The sequence below is a fragment of the Tubulanus polymorphus genome, chromosome 3 (assembly GCF_964204645.1).
Source record: "Tubulanus polymorphus chromosome 3, tnTubPoly1.2, whole genome shotgun sequence".
NCBI classification, from domain to species: domain Eukaryota; kingdom Metazoa; phylum Nemertea; class Palaeonemertea; order Tubulaniformes; family Tubulanidae; genus Tubulanus; species Tubulanus polymorphus.
In genome coordinates, this window is record NC_134027.1 from 26,443,068 (window position 1) to 26,461,354 (window position 18,287).

General features: G+C 40.3%; 1 protein-coding gene across 2 annotated transcripts; it reads right to left on the reverse strand.

Moving 5' to 3' along the window:
* Window positions 1-462: 462 nt before the first annotated feature.
* Window positions 463-17,032, reverse strand: LOC141901344 (contactin-like). 2 transcript variants are annotated; one of them, XM_074788532.1, is made up of 25 exons: window positions 16,957-17,032; window positions 16,200-16,294; window positions 16,003-16,097; window positions 15,823-15,908; window positions 15,205-15,365; window positions 15,000-15,107; window positions 14,544-14,882; window positions 13,885-13,980; window positions 13,091-13,294; window positions 12,865-12,970; window positions 12,007-12,191; window positions 9,854-10,147; window positions 9,029-9,319; window positions 8,214-8,389; window positions 7,643-7,769; window positions 6,728-6,886; window positions 6,102-6,227; window positions 5,916-6,010; window positions 5,208-5,297; window positions 4,977-5,127; window positions 4,421-4,542; window positions 3,688-3,877; window positions 2,960-3,075; window positions 2,270-2,447; window positions 463-2,187 (listed from the first exon to the last, which is right to left on the reverse strand). In XM_074788532.1, exons 2-25 carry the CDS (start codon window positions 16,264-16,266, stop codon window positions 2,081-2,083), a joined length of 3,669 nt encoding a protein of 1,222 aa, XP_074644633.1. In that variant the 5' UTR covers window positions 16,267-16,294; window positions 16,957-17,032; the 3' UTR covers window positions 463-2,080. The 2 variants fall into 2 exon arrangements, with proteins under 2 accessions (XP_074644633.1, XP_074644634.1); XM_074788533.1 differs by having other exon boundaries at window positions 16,003-16,086; window positions 16,957-16,975.
* Window positions 17,033-18,287: the final 1,255 nt, after the last annotated feature.

An 18,287-nucleotide genomic window follows, 5' to 3' on the forward strand; every position in this document is an offset into this window, starting at 1 on the left:
TACACCGCCCATATCGGTGCAGAACGATTTTGGCGGTATAGAGTATGGCGGTATATCGGGGGTGTTTTACTATGTACTTGTATAGAGTCGTACATTGAGAAATCTGGTGGTAGGCAGGGTGGTGGTATGTGAGATGTACATTGAGAAAACCTGGTTGTAGGCGGTGGCGGCGGTATATGGGGGGGGGCGGCATATCGGGGTTGACTGTATATATCGCATCTTAACTAGTTTTGATGAAAGGCTGGATTTTCCGTTTTTTGATTTGTGCTCGAATGAATAAGGGATCTGGTTTATATCCGAAGATGTAGCTGTTCAGTAAGGTTTCGCTCAACGGTAGCCGATATTTCCATCAATATTGGATCAATGTTCCTTCTTCCTCGTGTGACATGTTTCACACGAACAGGTCAGAAAACTTCGCACAAAACAATCGTAATTCATTATAAAGTTTTTATTTTGCTTGTTTACAAAATATATAGAAATATGCCGGATTTTTTTTAATTGTGTGTATAATGATTCATTTCCTATTCGTAAAATCATGGAATGTATTTATTTATAATATAAACTGTACAAGTAGTAAGTTATAAATAGAGAGATTTATATATAATACAGTCGTAACAATTCTACACAAATCAATCAAATAAAATGTGACAAAACATTCACTCATTTATTCATTCATATGTAAAATAAACCCACACGAATGGGGGACATTGACCAAACGGTAAAGTTTTGAGAATTGGTCAGTTCTAACTCGACGGATTTCTAGTGCAGGCTCGGTTTTTGTTTGGAATGTTAACCAACGTACTGGCGAGTTTGAAATCTAAATTCGGACAGAGAATCTGAGTTTGGACAGGGTTTGTAGCAGTCAGCACTTTTTTAAAGTCATATAAATAAAGCAATAAAATTTGTCAGTAGAAATTTTCCCCGTGATTAGATCGGGTCCAAAAAGTAAAATACATTTTATAAGTTCCAGTAAGCACTAATCAGGTACTATTATAGATTGTTCCGAAAGTAAGTACTTTTCAGAATTCATCCGACTCACTACAAACCCTGTTGGATGGAATTATATAATAAATAAATATATATAATATAATCAAGGAATGTTTGGACAGAGATAGAAAATGGACAATCGAATAAATTATACCCTAATTCTACGACGCTATTGGAGGGAATTAAAAAGCGTATAAAAACATATGATACGAGGTATGAGTTAAAAAATCAATCGTTCGAAATAATTTATACATGATCACAATCAATTTCATTAATAATTCATTAAATTATTCGAATCATTTTTCAATATAAAATCTTATCTATTTACACGATGATGAAAGCAGTAGCTCCTAAAACTACAGTAGACTAAACGAGTCAAGGTTGGACGATTAATATCTGACTGGATACAGAGTTAACCAGATACCAAGTTGGCTGGACACATTATTGACCGGATAGAGAATTGGCCAGATACAGAGTTGGCTGGACACGTAGTCGGTCAAATACTGAGTTGACTGGATACCGAGTTAACCAGATACATAGTTGGCTGGACACATGGTTGCCCAGATACCGAGTTGTAGATCTAGGTCCAATTGCTCGAAGGTTGGTTGAAATGAACCAGTAGATAGCTAACATAGTGACAATAAAACATACATAATTATGATGGCATGCCACAGATTGTTTACTATAACCCAATCTTTGAGCTACTGGCACCAGCAGAATTGAGTCTTTTCCTCAAAAGTGTTAGTAAAATTCGGTTTTGTGAAAGAGCAGTTTACTGTAGCTTAACTTGAAGCGTTATCATAAAATATCAGTCAAAATAAACAGAAGCAGCTTAAAACTGATAAAATAATAATAATAATAATAATACGAATATAAGATGATTCCTAAGTTACCGAAATATTCATTTTATAAATAAAGTTATATAATACATGATTACATCCAATAAGTAAAACATAATTCACTGCAGAAAAAATCGGTTGCTGTTTTTTTGACCAAATGATAAAAGACAATCCATCGATGACGCAACTTTAATTTCGTTCTAAAAACATTTTACGATTAAAACTTCGATAGTCTGCTCGGACGTATAACGCGTTTATTTCAACAATACGAAAACAGCGGCGATCATCGCCGCGACGACTCCCAACAATGGACGAATAGAATTAGCACCGGACGAACCTTGAACCCAGAAATAATATTCACCTGAAACGAGATATTCATAATTAGCGGAAAAAAGGACGATCATTGAATATGAAATGCGCGTTGAAGGGTGTTTAAAACGTACCGATTTCGAACTGTACGATCGGTGAACTCATCGTTCCGTCCCCGCCTAAACTAAATCCTAAAACTCTCAGATAATAACGAGTGTCTTTCGCTAATCCGGAAACGACGGCGTTGTTGATCAATCCGACCGAACTATCGGTCGCTTTCTCCATACTCTCTCCAGCCGTCCAATAACGAATCTATACGAAGCGAGTATATATATATATATATATATATATATATATATATATATATATATATATATATATATATATATATATATATATATATATATATAGTTGCGCAAAAGTTGGGTTAAGATTACCAGTGGATAGATACCATAGTAACAATAAACTTTTACCGGTAATTGTCACTATGTCAACTATCCACTGGTTAACTGTAACAAACTTTTGAGCAACTGGCCCCAGTTTAATTTAGCCAACTTTTGAACAACTTACCCAGGGGATGATTGTTCAAAAGATGGTTAGAGTTAACCGGTGGATAGTTGACATAGCAACGATTAAACGTTCATTGTTACTATGGTATCTATCCGCCCGTGGCTGCAGTTGCTCAAAGGTTGGTTAAAGATAACCGTCCATAGGACTCAATTGTCACTGTGTCAACTATCCACTGGTTAACTGTAATCAACTTTTCAGCAACTGCTGCTCCTGCTCCAGAACTATAGATTAATAATCCCAATTATGATATATACCTTGTATCCTTGTAGCGGTTCCTGCGATTGATCAGTTGTTATTCCCATCCAGTCAACGTTCACCGAGTTATGAGACACACGTGTTACTATAACTCTAAACGGAGCCATCGCCGGTGCTGAAAATAATATCCAAGTATAAAACACTCAATGCTGAATCCAGGTGTACCTTAGTTAATTGTGTCTTAACTCAGTGCTGTAAATAATGAGAATCAGGGAACTCGGTAGCGTCGGGACAGCCGTAAATATTTCACTGAGTTGAGAATCAGGGAACTCGGTAGTGTTGAGACTGCTGTGAATATTTCACTGAGTTGAGAATCAGGGAACTCGGTAGTGTTGGGACTGCTGTAAATATTTCACTGAGTTGAGAATCACGTAACTCGGTAGTGTTAGGACTGCTGTAAATATTTCACTGAGTTGAGAATCAGGGAACTCGGTAGCGTGTTGGGACTGCTGTAAATATTGACAATCAGGGAACTCGGCAGTGTTGGGACTGCTGTAAATATTGACAATCAGGGAACTCGGCAGTGTTGGGACAGCCGTAAATATTTCACCCAATTGAGAATCAGGGAACTCAGTAGTGCTGAAACTGCTGTAAATATTTCACTTGAGTTGAACGGTAGTTTAGTGAGTTGACCGGTAATACGTCTATAGAATTAGGAAGGTAAGAAACTCATTGCTACGATGATCAGTTTTGCGTGAACGCTAGTTTCATATTATATTCTACTCACCTAATCTCCACGTAGTCTCTTCATGAACGTTACTCAACGGACCATTTCCGGCACCGTTAAAAACCTGCACGCTAATCTTATAATACGTATCAGCATCGAGACCAATAATCAATCCGGAATCAACGTTACCGAGGATCGTTTGACGTTTCGAATAAATCGCCGACTCTGTGTCTCGTTTCCAGTAATTTATCTATAAACGAAATATCGCAATTATTTACGTCAACGAAAATGTAAGGAACGGATTTTCATTCTTATACAGTCAAATTCTGTGAGCAATCATTGAAAAAAATCGTCTCAATTTGTATTTGCAATTCAATTTACTCAGTGTCATTTGTTTGCATATAAAGGGTTCTTACAGTTCAGGATATCCAAAATTATCTGATATTTCCCTGACCCTTGACCAAAGATTCCCTGATTAAATTATAAGATATCCACAGTAGGCGTTGTTTCCTCTGGGTACATACAGTTCAGGATATCCATAATTCCCTGATATTTCCCTGACCCTTGACCAAATATTCCCCGATTAAATCATAAGATCTCCTCAGTGGAGGCAGCCTCTTACGAAGAATCAACAGAAAAGAATCCGATTCCCCTGGTTCACCCGGTAGGGAGAAATAAATCTGGAAATCACTGATTTGTAAAAACACATGGGATGAATTAGAACTACAATGACTTAAGTGACTTGTCAGATCTTGCAGTAGCAGCTGCAGCAGTAACTGGATAAAACACTTACCCTGAATCCTTGAAGAACACCTTTCATCATTTCTCTCGTATTCTGTACATCGCTCCACGTGACCTCGATAGCCGATTCATTAAACGGACGGCCGCGTACGTTGTTAGGAGTTGCTTGTGGCACTGTGCGCGTGTGAAATAAAAATCAAAATTTAATTTAGACACGAAAATCAATAATACTTTCTTTTCATAAATATATTTATGGAAAGTCACGCAAATGTCTGACAGGGTGACGCCACTTTCCAACAATTTACAAATTCCCTTGGATTTTGCTGATTTTTCCATGTCATAACACAAAATTCCGCGAGTAAATCTGACAAATTTCTAGGTTTAAAATTTATTCATTTTTCTTCATGAATCACGTATTGATAAAGAAACACACAGTCAAATTAGCATTATCCAAATTCCTAGAGTTTTCCCTGATTTTTTCTAGGTTTTTTTTCAGATTCCCGGAGCCTTTCAGGTGAGCGGCGGCCACTCTGTTCGAACGATTTGTACGAAGCCAAACAGGTTGAAGAACTCGCAATCAAAAACTGCGTTCACCAAAAATAACTTACTTCCTTCGGCGGAATAAACAACTACTCTATTCGATTCCGGGCCTTTTCCGATTGAGTTAACTGCTTGCACGTAGACATTGTACGGTCGGTAGTAGTTATCAGGCTCGCGTAGGAGGATATATATCTCATTCTGGGTACCTTTTACTAATTTCTGAAACGAGCAAAAACGATCATTTAACCGTGACGATCTTAGGAAGAAACGTGATAATAAAACAACGCGTCTGTCGTTACCTTCTGGAATGTGATCGTAGACGTTTTTGGATTTTGATAAAAAACTATGTAATTTAAGTCAGGACCGTTTTGTTCTGCTTTGGTCAGTGGCTGAAATCAGACAATAAAACCTTTATACAAATCTTCATATTTAAAAAGATGATATCAATAGGGAGCTGACAAGGCTACTGTGCCAATCGGGGTTTCTACTAGCTAGTGAAGATCCACCAGGGGTCACTACCCATTTACTTGTTGAAGCAAGTTGATTTTGACTGGGGCTATTCGAGACCGATAGTATTCCAGTATCATAATTCAGATTCATTGATTCACTCCGTTTATCGATGTTACGGATCATAATGTCTTTAGAGGCAGCTGTATCATAGTCCATCACAAAAAAACGTTTTCAGAAAAACCTGATCGATAGCAAAATTTTTGGCCCAGCCATAGCTGCCCCAGTTCCGCTGGCTTTGGTCTTCTACATACGATTTCTCTTATATTTCAATCGAAATCAAATGGACTTTTCTCTTAAATGAATTGACCATAAATGAAATTATACCAATTACCGGTATATTTTCGTGGGGTCCTATGATGATAATGTACTGATTCGGGAGCCTAAGAATTCTGTTAAAATTCGATCGATAATGAACTCATTTCGACAACGTATGACCGAATGCCTGTCACGCCATCAGGTGGAATAACAATCACGATCTATCGTTTCGTTAAACTCACCTCCCATTTAATATGGAGCAATCCTACTTTTCCGCCGCCACCTCCGACTTGTCGCGGAGCGATATACGGCTTAGCCGGACTCGTTTTATACGCGGCTATAGACAAACAAAACAGAACCGGTTAACAATCATATCATTCAAATATCGAAAAAACATCATCGTTTATTGAACGAGGTTGTGAACTTACTGCTCGTATCGCTGGGTTTGCCGATGCCGTACGAGTTTATAGCTCTCAGTCGGAAATTATACAAACTGTTTGGAATTAGATTCGTTACCACCGTACGACGATCGATTAGTTCTTGACCAACGATATCTACAAAAATAAAGACAGAAAATACACTCGGGGGTCCTTATTGATCTGGGAATCGAGAGTTTCCTGTTTGAATGATAAGATATCCTCAGTGAGGGCTGTTTCTTATAAAGAATTTCCTTGTGCCACTCGTCATCAGCAAGAACAACAAGACACCAAAAATTCAAATTCCCTGATTGAATAATTAGATATCCTCAGTGAGGGCTGTTTCTTATAAAGAAGTTCCTTGTGCCACTCGTCATCAGCAAGAACAACAAGACACCAAAAATTCAAATTCCCTGATTGAATAATTAGATATCCTCAGTGAGGGCTGTTTCTTATAAAGAAGTTCCTTGTGCCACTCGTCACCAGCAAGAACAACAAGACACCAAAAATTCAAATTCCCTGATTGAATTATAAGATATCCTCAGTGAGGGCGTTTTCTTATCAAGAGGTTCCTTGTGCCACTCGTCACCAGCAAGAACAACAAGACAACAATCAAATCGCCTGATATTTTCACTTACTTGATTTATAAACAGTCCATCTGTCCATGTATTCAGATTTGCCTTCAACGATATACGCTGAAATCGGAGCTCCATTATCCGGTCCATGGATCCATGTTAGTTCAACAGACGAAGGTCCTTTAATAACACCCTGTATATTTACGGGTTCACCAGGTGCACCTACAAAACAAAATACGTTCATTCTCCCGAGTAAAACTAGTGCCAGGAACAACATATAGAGGGTGCCTACAGATCAATTATTCCTGGTAATAAGGAGTTTAAAGGGACAAAATATCAAGGAAGCATTTTCACATCTTCATTACAGTCAAAGGTTTTTAGGAATTTGTCAGCGTAATTTCCTAGAGTTTTCAATGAATAATAGAATGAATGCTGACCAGATTAGCTGATACCTCTAGTTGAAGTAGTTTTCCCCAAAAATGATAGTAATTGTAATTCAAAATATGTTAAGATATATTGAGAATGAACTGGAAATCATTCTTATTTTGAGTATATTCAGATATAATTGTGAGTAATTGAGCTTTTGAAAAGAATAGAAATTACTTTAAAACAGATGTAGTAGTCATAGTGAGGTATGTGAATGAATTCACCGCTGCTCACATCCTCGCTTGCCAGGGGTCCTGTATCGCTCCAGAACTCGCTTCCACCAGCCCCCTGGCCTCACGACTTGTGATTTCATTGACGTCAAAATACTTCCTTGTTCGGTAAAATGTTCGCTGATTGGTCCATTTAACGGGAATTCCAACAGAAGTCTAATGTTGTTTGTTACAAGCGCTGTGATTGGTACGACCGGATTCTGGTCGGCTAGTAACGACTCGAACGACTCGTAAGGTCAAGAGGTTCAGGGAACAGTGCTTTAGCATAGTTGGTTCGGGTGAAGATGCGCTGCTCACAGAATTCGAATGATTATAAACTTACCGACGACAGTTATCAAAGCTTCAGCGTACGCCTCGTCTTCGGTCGTCTTCACAACACAGCGATAAACACCTTCTTGATTCCTCTGTATTTTATCGATGATCAGATAACCCCATTTCATACCTTCACCCTGAAATTAGTTCAACCAACCACTGGTTCACTTAACCCTTTCAGTGCTGGCTAATTAATACCCTATAGCGCTGAAGATAATTTGAAAATTTTGAATAATTCCACCCTAGTGTGTTGAATAACGGGAATACCACTATAGTGCGTCTACACCGCGGCGCGGTGTATCATTAGTTACTAATATTTCACTATGTTTGACAGGTGCTGCCATCTTTCAAGAGAGATATTTAGTAATTACTCATTAAATCAATACACCGCAGTTGGGTGTACTCGCAAAATCCATCACTGATTCGTACACCGCACTGCGGTGTAGACGCACTGAAAGGGTTAAACCAACTTTATAGCAAATTAGCTCAAGCGAACATTTCAGACTCTATTTCTCTTTCTTATTGTAGTAGGATTTAATATTTTCACTATTGAATCGAATCGATGATCATAATTTACGAACCCTGTTTAGATTTTTAACACGCGTTTTGTAATCGTCCAATTCAAGTTCGTAGTTATTAAACATCCAGATATATGTGTAATCCAACAACGGATGAACTTGAGCCTCGCACGGTAGAATTATAGTTTCATTCACGGCTACGGTCAATTTTCTCGGTCCTCTTCCGACTGATGTGCGAGCTATTATGTAACAGACAATAATTTGCGTTAAGATATCAGTACAACATGGATCTCGTTCTAATGTAGCTATCCGCTACCAGATGGAAGCACTGAACACTTGTTAAAACTTTCAATGAAAATTGCACAAAATCAGTGTTTGGAATATTTCCCATTAATGATCGATTCATTTCTGGAAAAGTTAGTTTGGTTTTAATCGATCTGCACAAGAAATTAAAGTGCGTATAACTGTGACTACTAGCGACACTGTGGATCCTCACTTGCCACAAGTGGAATCCTCAATTGCCGCAGTAGTTAGTCCCCTAATGCACACTAGTGCATTCAGTGGATCCTCACTTGCCACGAGTGGAACCCTCAATTGCCGCGGTAGTTAGTCACCTAATGCACACTAGCGCACCTTGTGGATCCTCACTTGCCACAAGTGGAATCCTCAATTGCCGCAGTAGTTAGTCCCCTAATGCACACTGGCACATCCTGTGGATACTCACTTGCCACCAGTGGAACCCTCAATTGCCGCGGTAGTTAGTCACCTAATGCACACTAGCGCACCTTGTGGATCCTCACTTGCCACAAGTGGAATCCATTATTGCCACAATAGCGTAACTACCGTTATACGATGAAACAAATTCAGAATAAACTTACATAGAATCATTAGTTGGGTATCTCCATACGCGGAACCGTGAGAGTTCTCGGCCAGACATCTGTAAATTCCTCCGTCGCTTTGAGTTATCTTTCTAATGAATATATTCCCGTTCGGCAGTTGATAAATCTTCTGGAAACTATCTCGACTGATGATTAACTGTCGGCCGTCTTTGAACCAGGTTAATTTCGGTTTCGGAGCGCCCTCTGGACCGCAAAGAAGCGTCACGTTGCCGTTCGCGGGAGCGAAACGAATCGGGTCCATCGGCCGCTTACGGAACGTCGGTTTGAAGGCTGAAATAATTTCCAGGGTTCGAAGAGATTATGGACACGCAGAACTGTGGGGTCAAACTTCTATTGAACTGGAACCAAGGTCCAGTTTTGAGGGTTATTACAAATCGGGGAATCCAAAATTTTCCTCATTTATTTCCATAAAACTTGAACAATTTGAACAAAAATTCCCCGATTGAATTATAAGATATCCTCAGTGGATGCTGTTTCTAATCAAGAGTTTCCATGTGCCACTTGTCACCAGCAAAAACAACAAGAAACCAAAAAATTAAAATTCTCTGATTTTCAAGATGAGTCACGATTCCCTGATTTCTCTACAGGGAAAAATAAATCCACAATTCCCTGAGCCGTCATAATCCTGGATCCAGTTCCACAGTTGTGAGTTAGAGTTTATTCATTCCCGATGAGTCAACTCTAGTCAAATACTAACTCACAATTGTGGAACTGGATCCCGAGTAAAATGTATCGTTTAATTTCAAAAAGCTTAAGTTTGAAAAGTTTCATGTAGATGTTTAAGTACCAGTCAGCAATACATACCGAGAATATTAACTTGCGCACTAGAGAACGCTTCGCCGAGACTGTTCTTCGCCATACACTGATACATTCCCGAATCCTTCTTATCGTCCGCATTCGTAATACGTAATACATTCCTCGTTTGGGTAATACGAGCGAAATCCTCGGCTTTGTAATACGAATCGTTGAGCGGTTTCGCGTCGCGATACCACATGTACGTAATGGCAGACGGACTGGACTCGGCCTCGCACCGTAATTCAATAGTACCGCCCGCGTCGATGAACTGATCTCTCAACGGCTCGATGAAATATGGAGCAGCTACAAATAGAAAACTCTTCGGAATCAGAAACATCCGGAGCATGCAATAAGTATTTCAAGGTATTGAATGAATGAATGAATGAACACTTTATTTTTTAAATATAATTCAAAATTCCTTAAAAGTCCTTGAAATATCCATAATCGGCATCCATCTTGTCACAGCAGCCATTTGACTGGCTGGTATCAAGAGCCTCCACTTTTGTTTCTCATGATGCCATCAGGTTCAAATCCCTACTGCAGTAGAGTGTGACGATGCCAAGATAGATCAAATCCACGGCGAGCGAGGAATGTGGCATTCTCATGGTGCCATCAGGTTCAAATCCATGCCGAGGGAGGAATGTGGCAGAGTCTCACGGTGCCATCAGGTTAAAATCTGCGCTGAGGGAGGAATGTGGCAGAGTCTCACGGTGCCATCAGGTTCAAATCTGCGCTGAGTGAGGAATGTGGCATTCTCACGGTGCCATCAGGTTCAAATCTGCGCTGAGGGAGGAATGTGGCAGAGTCTCACGGTGCCATCAGGTTCAAATCAACGCGAGGGAGGAATGTGGCAGAGTCTCACGGTGCCATCAGGTTCAAATCAACGCGAGGGAGGAATGTGGCAGAGTCTCACGGTGCCATCAGGTTCAAATCAACACGAGGGAGGAATGTGACAGAGTCTCACGGTGCCATCAGGTTCAAATCTGCGCTGAGTGAGGAATGTGGCAGAGTCTCACGGTGCCATCAGGTTCAAATCAACACGAGGGAGGAATGTGACAGAGTCTCAAGGTGCCATCAGGTTCAAATCCGCGGTGAGCGAGGAAATGGCAGAGTCTCACGGTGCCATCAGGTTCAAATCCACGGCGAGCGAGGAATGTGGCAGAGTCTCACGGTGCCATCAGGTTCAAATCTGCGCTGAGGGAGGAATGTGGCAGAGTCTCACGGTGCCATCAGGTTCAAATCAACGGTGAGCGAGGAATATGGCAGAGTCTCACGGTGCCATCAGGTTCAAATCTGCGCTGAGGGAGGAATGTGGCAGAGTCTCACGGTGCCATCAGATTCAAATCCACGGTGAGCGAGGAATATGGCAGAGTCTCACGGTGTCATCAGGTTCAAATCAACGCGAGGAAGGAATGTGACAGAGTCTCAAGGTGCCATCAGCTTCAAATCAACACGAGGGAGGAATGTGGCAGTCTCACGGTGCCATCAGATTCAAATCCACGGTGAGCGAGGAATATGGCAGAGTCTCACGGTGTCATCAGGTTCAAATCAACGCGAGGAAGGAATGTGACAGAGTCTCAAGGTGCCATCAGGTTCAAATCCACGGCGAGCGAGGAATGTGGCAGAGTCTCACGGTGCCATCAGGTTCAAATCAACGGGAGGAAGGAATGTGACAGAGTCTCAAGGTGCCATCAGCTTCAAATCAACACGAGGGAGGAATGTGGCAGTCTCACGGTGCCATCAGATTCAAATCCACGGTGAGCGAGGAATATGGCAGAGTCTCACGGTGCCATCAGGTTCAAATCAACGCGAGGAAGGAATGTGACAGAGTCTCAAGGTGCCATCAGCTTCAAATCAACACGAGGGAGGAATGTGGCAGTCTCACGGTGCCATCAGATTCAAATCCACGGTGAGCGAGGAATATGGCAGAGTCTCACGGTGCCATCAGGTTCAAATCAACGGGAGGAAGGAATGTGACAGAGTCTCAAGGTGCCATCAGGTTCAAATCAACATGAGGTAGGAATGTGGCAGAGTCTCACGTTCAGATTCGAATCTCAGTTCGAGGGGAGGAATGTGGCAGAGTCTCACGTTCAGATTCGAATCTCAGTTCAAGGGGAGGAATATCTGGGTGATTATTAAGAGAATAAAGAGTGCGTTCTTACATTGCAATTTCAGTTCGAGGGGTTTTTCATCCTTGCCCTCACGAGTTTCTCTCGTTACAGTACACGTATAACGTCCCTGATCTTTTAATTTCGCGTTAGGGATGATAAGAACTCGATTATGATCTGATAATCTTGCGGTCGGAGGAAGACCACCTTTCCTATTCCACCTGTAAACCAACGTTTCCCTGCAATTTAATTATAGAAACGATTTCAAGTTTTCATTTTCGGTAACTATTTCAAATTTTATTTCATTCATCAGACAGGGTGGCCACTTTTATTTGACACATGCTTTCCACCTGACTATTCACTGACATGCGCGTTGTTTTTCCTCATTTGATCTGCTTAGAATTCAATCGATCAACACAGTCAAATATGTAAGACATAAGACCGAAACTATTACGCATGATCTAGCAATCTCTACAAATTTACCCGGCTTTTCCCAGGCTTTTAGTTTGTTTTAATCAAATTCCCTGACTTTTTTAAAGAAAAGAAAATTCCCCGACTTTTCCCTGATTAACCGGTTAGTGGCCACCGACCCTGACAGAGTTTCAAATTAACCCTTTCCGTGCTGACTAATTAATACCCTATCGTGCTGGAGATAATTTGAAAATTTTGAATAATTCCACCGTAGTGTGTTGAATAAAGGGAATACCACTATAGTGCGTCATCTACACCGCGGCGCGGTGTATCGTTAGTTGCTGATATTTCACTATGTTTGACAGGTGCAGCCATTTTTCAAGAGAGATAATTACTAATTTACTAATTACATCAATACACCGCAGCGCGGTGTACTAGCAAAATCCCTCACTGATTCATACACTGCACTGCGGTGTAGACGCACTGAAAGGGTTAACTTACGTTCCATACGCGAAGCACTCCATACGAACTGTTTTACCACGTTGCGGAGAGCTCGGGAATACTGTCGGAAAACCGCTGACTATTTGAGGCGGTCGATCATTAGCAACTGAAACAATCGCAAATTAAAGGAATGTCAAGCACCTTAAAAAGCATTTCTTTTTCGAAGGAGTTTTTAAGGAAACGAGGAGTGAATCGTAGGGAATCTGAGTGTATTCTAGTTACGTACCAGCAGCGGTGACTATCAGTTGAATCGGCATACTCTGTTTGCCATCGATTCCCGGGATGTTGATCATACAGATATAATTCCCGGCGTCGTCGAATTTCGCTCGCGAGAAATACAAATGTCCGTTCTTTGAGATGAATACGTGCGGTTTTAGATCGGGACGCACGTAATTTCCGATTGAGTCTTTAGACCACGAGTATTCACCGACTACAAAACAAGTATACATCAGAAATCAGAAATACTTCAAAAATACTCAAATACATAAAATAAAGCTATCAACTAGAACCACCACCTTTTGCTTCAGCGCTAAGTGTGGTTGAAGAATGTACACTGATAAAATGCCAGGTGTTCGTAGTTCAATTTTCAATTAAAAATGTCTCCGAGAAAGAACTGAACACATGTGAAGTGTGGACAGTAACTGTTGGTCGAAGAAAGTTCAATCACTGATTTTCGATTAAAATTTTTATTTTTTATTTTTTTTTTTCTAACGCCTCAACCCGCTAAGCGCCACACAGGGCATTATAAGCAGGTTCGATGTTTCTTTTTCCCAATCGGGGAGAGACCAGAGAAGAACCTTCGACCAAGAAACTCTGTCGCCACCAGGGTTTGAACCCATAAACCCTGGATTGACGAGACCAGTGACCGGCGGCTTAAACGACTCGGCCACTGCGCCTCTCGATTAAAATTGTCTTCACAAGTTCTGAACACATGCGAAGTGCGGACGATAAAAAATTGCAATCAAGTATTGAAAGTCTGAAGGATCGACCGGGCTGCAGATTGATGTGAAATATAATTACCTGGATTATGAGGTGGAGGATTACACGCTAAGTTTGTACCGTATTCCTGTTGAACTATAGTCGGCGATGGTCTGTTATTATTAAACTCATTGATATCTGAAATGAAGGAATTAAATGTTTACTAATTACACACAGTATTCTGGATCACGAAGGTCATGGTTCCCACAGTTATATGAATTAAGAATTCCCAAAATTTTCCCAAGTATTTCACGGGTGATTTTTCAATTTTCCCAAATGGAAATGAACACATATCATCATGCTAGTCAACATTTTAGTGGGGGCTGGTTGATAAAGGTGATTTTCAAGGGATATCGCTGAAGATAGTTGCCCTTGGCAAATGCAATACGTGAAATGTAATGAATTTCCCAAATATTTCCCTGATTTGAGGAAAAATTTTCAAATTCCCAAATATTTCCAAACCGGGAATTATTATTTCAAAATTCACAAGTTTTTCCCAATTTCTGTGGGAACCATGGAAGGTCCATCATTAACCCTTTCACTGAGTTTCACACGCAAATGGTTAACCTCATGCGTTGTATAACTTATTACATCAACACACCGCAATGCGATGCACTAGCAAAGTCCATCAATTTATACACCGCACTGCAGTGTAGACGCACTGAAAGGGTTGAACAGACCCCGGATTATCGATAACTTACACGCGAAATTTAAAACGACGGGATCGCTGAGAATAGCGCCGAATCTATTGAACGCGATGCACTGGTAGGTTCCGGTATCAGTCGTCTGCGATGGTTGGTGTATGACCAGTTTACCGCCGGTCAACGTGTAATGACTCTGTACGTTCTGAACGTCCGCTTCTATCATCGTTACGGAATTAATCGACGTTCTCTTCCACTTGTAACTCGGCCACGGATTACCGGTCGTAATACACTCCAATTCCACGTATTTTCTCTTTTTCGGCATGTAGAACGTATCTTTCGGCTGTTGGATGAAATGAGGTCCCTGTTCGATGTTATTCAAATCCACAGCGCCGAATGCTGAGAAAAAAAAAGAACAAATTCTTCGTGACTCGATTTCTACACATTGAAATTGAAAGGTACAAGACCAAGAAAAATTAAATATTACAAATATCACTAATGGTAATTAAAGCTTACTCCAATCTCGAACATCCGTCACTAGTTTCGATACTTCAGATTTCGCGACCTCACAGATGTACGGCCTCGCGACGGTGCCGTCTGCCAAGTCCCACTTCCACGATATTCCTTAAAATACAAATTCATACAACAAAATCAATATACAGAAAATATGCAACTAAATTCAACTTCTGGGGGGGAGGGGGTTAACCAGTCCCGGACTTACCATTATCCTCAGTGTTATACACCAAATAATTTTTGTCCTTTTTCTCCGTGATTAAAGCAGGTCGCAACCAGAAATACGTGACCACGGGAGTTTTATCCGACGTCCAAATGAACTGATCAGGTAACGTAGGGTCGCGTATTCCACTGGTGTACCACGGCGCTCTGTAATTTAAATAATCAACTTAGGCCCTATATATCAACTATCTTGAGAACATGTTTCAGTAATCAGTTGGGTGAAGAATTTGAAGATTTCTCTTTCATGATTCTCTTCTGATTTATGACTAGACTACAAGGTCCCAACAGATCGGTCATTCCTGGAGTTTTCAAGGAGTTTTAAAGAAAAAATTTCAAGGAAGTGTCCGCGTAACTTTCATATCCTAAATCGGTAGTTTATCTCAGTTAGCCATTAATTTGGTACCGATTTAGGTCCATCAGTTGACTTTTTTATGAACATGAAAACATACTTTTTTTAATATCTTAAACTGCAACTAATATTAGTCATAAAATTTCAACCTGCGCATTTTATCAGCTCATGTTAAGTGCACTGATAACAATTTGTAGGAGAATATTCTAAGAATATATTATTATTATTATTATTATTCTACAGGATAATTCCTACCTTTGAGTGTCATTCTGTCGAAGCCAGGCATTTATGAAATCATGTTCATATTGATCATTGACTTTTAACATCTTCGCGCCGAGGTTCTGAAAAACAGAAATTCCAAATCGAATAAAGACTCCGCAACAGGCTGTGGCAATCGAAGATCATGAGAAAATAAATGACGTAGCCGTCGAATACCTCACAACTGGCGTTCGCATCTTTGAAATTCAGTTTACTGTACATGTTAAACTTGTAGCATCTTTCCTGCCATTCCGTCCATCTCTGCGGGCATTCTGAAACCAATCAACATGTAACGATTTATCGTAGGCAGAATTAAAGGAAATTGAGCTTTCGTGAGACGAATTCTCACGAGAACGAACATCATCGGATCTTACCAAATATTTGTTGAGCAGAAACAGCAGTCGACAGCAAAAACAAACTAACTGCCAAACTCAACATCATCAACAATCGTCTTCTTTTATTCCACGATCTATTGGGATATGGGGGGGGAGGAAAACAGATCAGTTATATTATCCTCCAATATCTAATTAACTGACAAAATGGTTGAGACGTTTTTAGGCGGTAATCAGTGCACACGTCATTTAGAATCGACAACATTCAGCCCCAAATTTTCCAAATCTTGACATATAGGCCTATAAACATTTCAATATCTATAGCCAAAAGGAATCGATTTAGATTTACTAAAAGACCTCCCTGATTAATAGCATGCAGAAACAAAATGGTTTGGGAGGGGGGACGGGAAATTATTATTGGAGATCGCCATCAATCAATCAGATTCAGATTCAGATCAATTCAAACATCACAAACGAAACAAGAAAGAAGTGACAAACCAAATTTCAAGCCTAGTCAACGGATTTAAGTGTAGCCGTAGTCCTGCCACTACCCCTCCCCCACTGACATTAAAATTAAGCAAATAACCAGATTGATAGAAAGGTGAGTCACTCCAAAAATATATCGAGCCAAATATTTCAAAATACTTCCCACACCCACAACCGAACCGTTTTCATCAAACCGACAGCAACCTACAGCAGCCGCAGGGCGACACTGACTCGTGATCTTCTATCAGTTTTATGATCTAACAACAACACAATCTAACAGCAGCCTCATAATATAAATAGTGGATTTATTTACCAGGTTATTCTGTGCGTATTCCTCTCCTCCACCCATAGAAAATACAATAATCAAGCACAATATGGCCGCCGCTATACACTCGCGTGCCACAGTAGGTAATCTAAACTGAGCCAGATCATAACCGTCAAGTGCTGCCTCTCTGTTAACCAGTAGCGGTGAACGTGAGAACTAATTAGTGACTCGCATGCCGCAGTAGGATGATTGACGTACCCGTCAGAGTGTGTCCGTCAAGTGCTGTCTCTATAAATATGATTGACGGTGAATATATGAACTAACGGTAACGATGAATGTCCAGATCCGATCTGAAGACGGACATCATGGGGCCAGTTTTATTTTATAGACTGATTAACTCTTAACCCGAGGCTAACTATTCATTTTCAACTGGATTAGCCCCAGGGTCAAAGGTAATACCAGTCTATAAATCCGGCCCCAGTATCTGTCTCTGATTGACAAGGCCCAGATTTTAAAGTTTTCCTCAGCGAATAAGACAGCCAACATTTATTGCTCTTAAATAGCTTCCATGATCTCATTTGGATGGAGATGGAGGGGTAACACTTATCTCAGTAGAAATGATGACATACCGTCAGACCACAGGCAACAACGGATCTTCCTCGAGTCATTAAAAAAAAGTAAAAAAAACACCAAAAAAAAACACCAATTGACATTTTTCAAAGTAATTTTTATGTTCCTTTTTATATACAAAATCTCGAAGAAGACAATTCTTTTCTCGCGTTCGAGAACGTTTTGGTAAACGATATTTTTCCGAGATAATAATTTATATTTACGGTATATGATTCTATACAGAGTTTTGTCTTGTTGTAAACCTTGGTTAGATTTCAAGATGATGTGTACACGATGTTATAAGATCACCCCCACCCCGCAAATCAGCATCAAGTGATATGTTTGTTTCTTTCCACACAACAATTAATACACAGCAGGCTGTCAAGAAGTTCCTTAGAAAAAGTAGGTTTCGAATGGGATTTTAGATGACTGGATTTAGGATTGATCGCGTAGAATATGGAAAATATATTCACAAATACTCCGCTCCATTGGTACAGGAAAGCTCCATCAAAACATGTTGCAATTCGACAGGTATAAGCAAAGAAGGACAGAAGGAAAACTTACATCGAGGATATGGAGATCTAAAACATTTACAAGAATTTCCGAAGATTTGCGTCATCATTTTGACGCATGTGGATAGGCATATTTTGGAAATGAGTAGGGAAAAAACATTTTTTTCGCCAAAAATTATGAGGAATTAGTTGGAAATTTTGCCAGGGTAAAATAAGGGAAAGTAGGGCCCCATGACAGCCTGACACAGTGGATGTTTT

Bases quoted from the DNA above. Each gene is read 5' to 3' on its own strand.
- LOC141901344 (XM_074788532.1), bottom strand. From the start codon at position 16,266: ATGATGTTGAGTTTGGCAGTTAGTTTGTTTTTGCTGTCGACTGCTGTT. The intron at 6,228-6,727 runs GTAAGTGAAAAT...TTATTTTTGTAG, and splicing joins ATGGACTGTTTATAAATCAA to ATATCGTTGGTCAAGAACTA. The intron at 2,448-2,959 runs GTATATATCATA...CGCTTCGTATAG, and splicing joins AACCGCTACAAGGATACAAG to ATTCGTTATTGGACGGCTGG.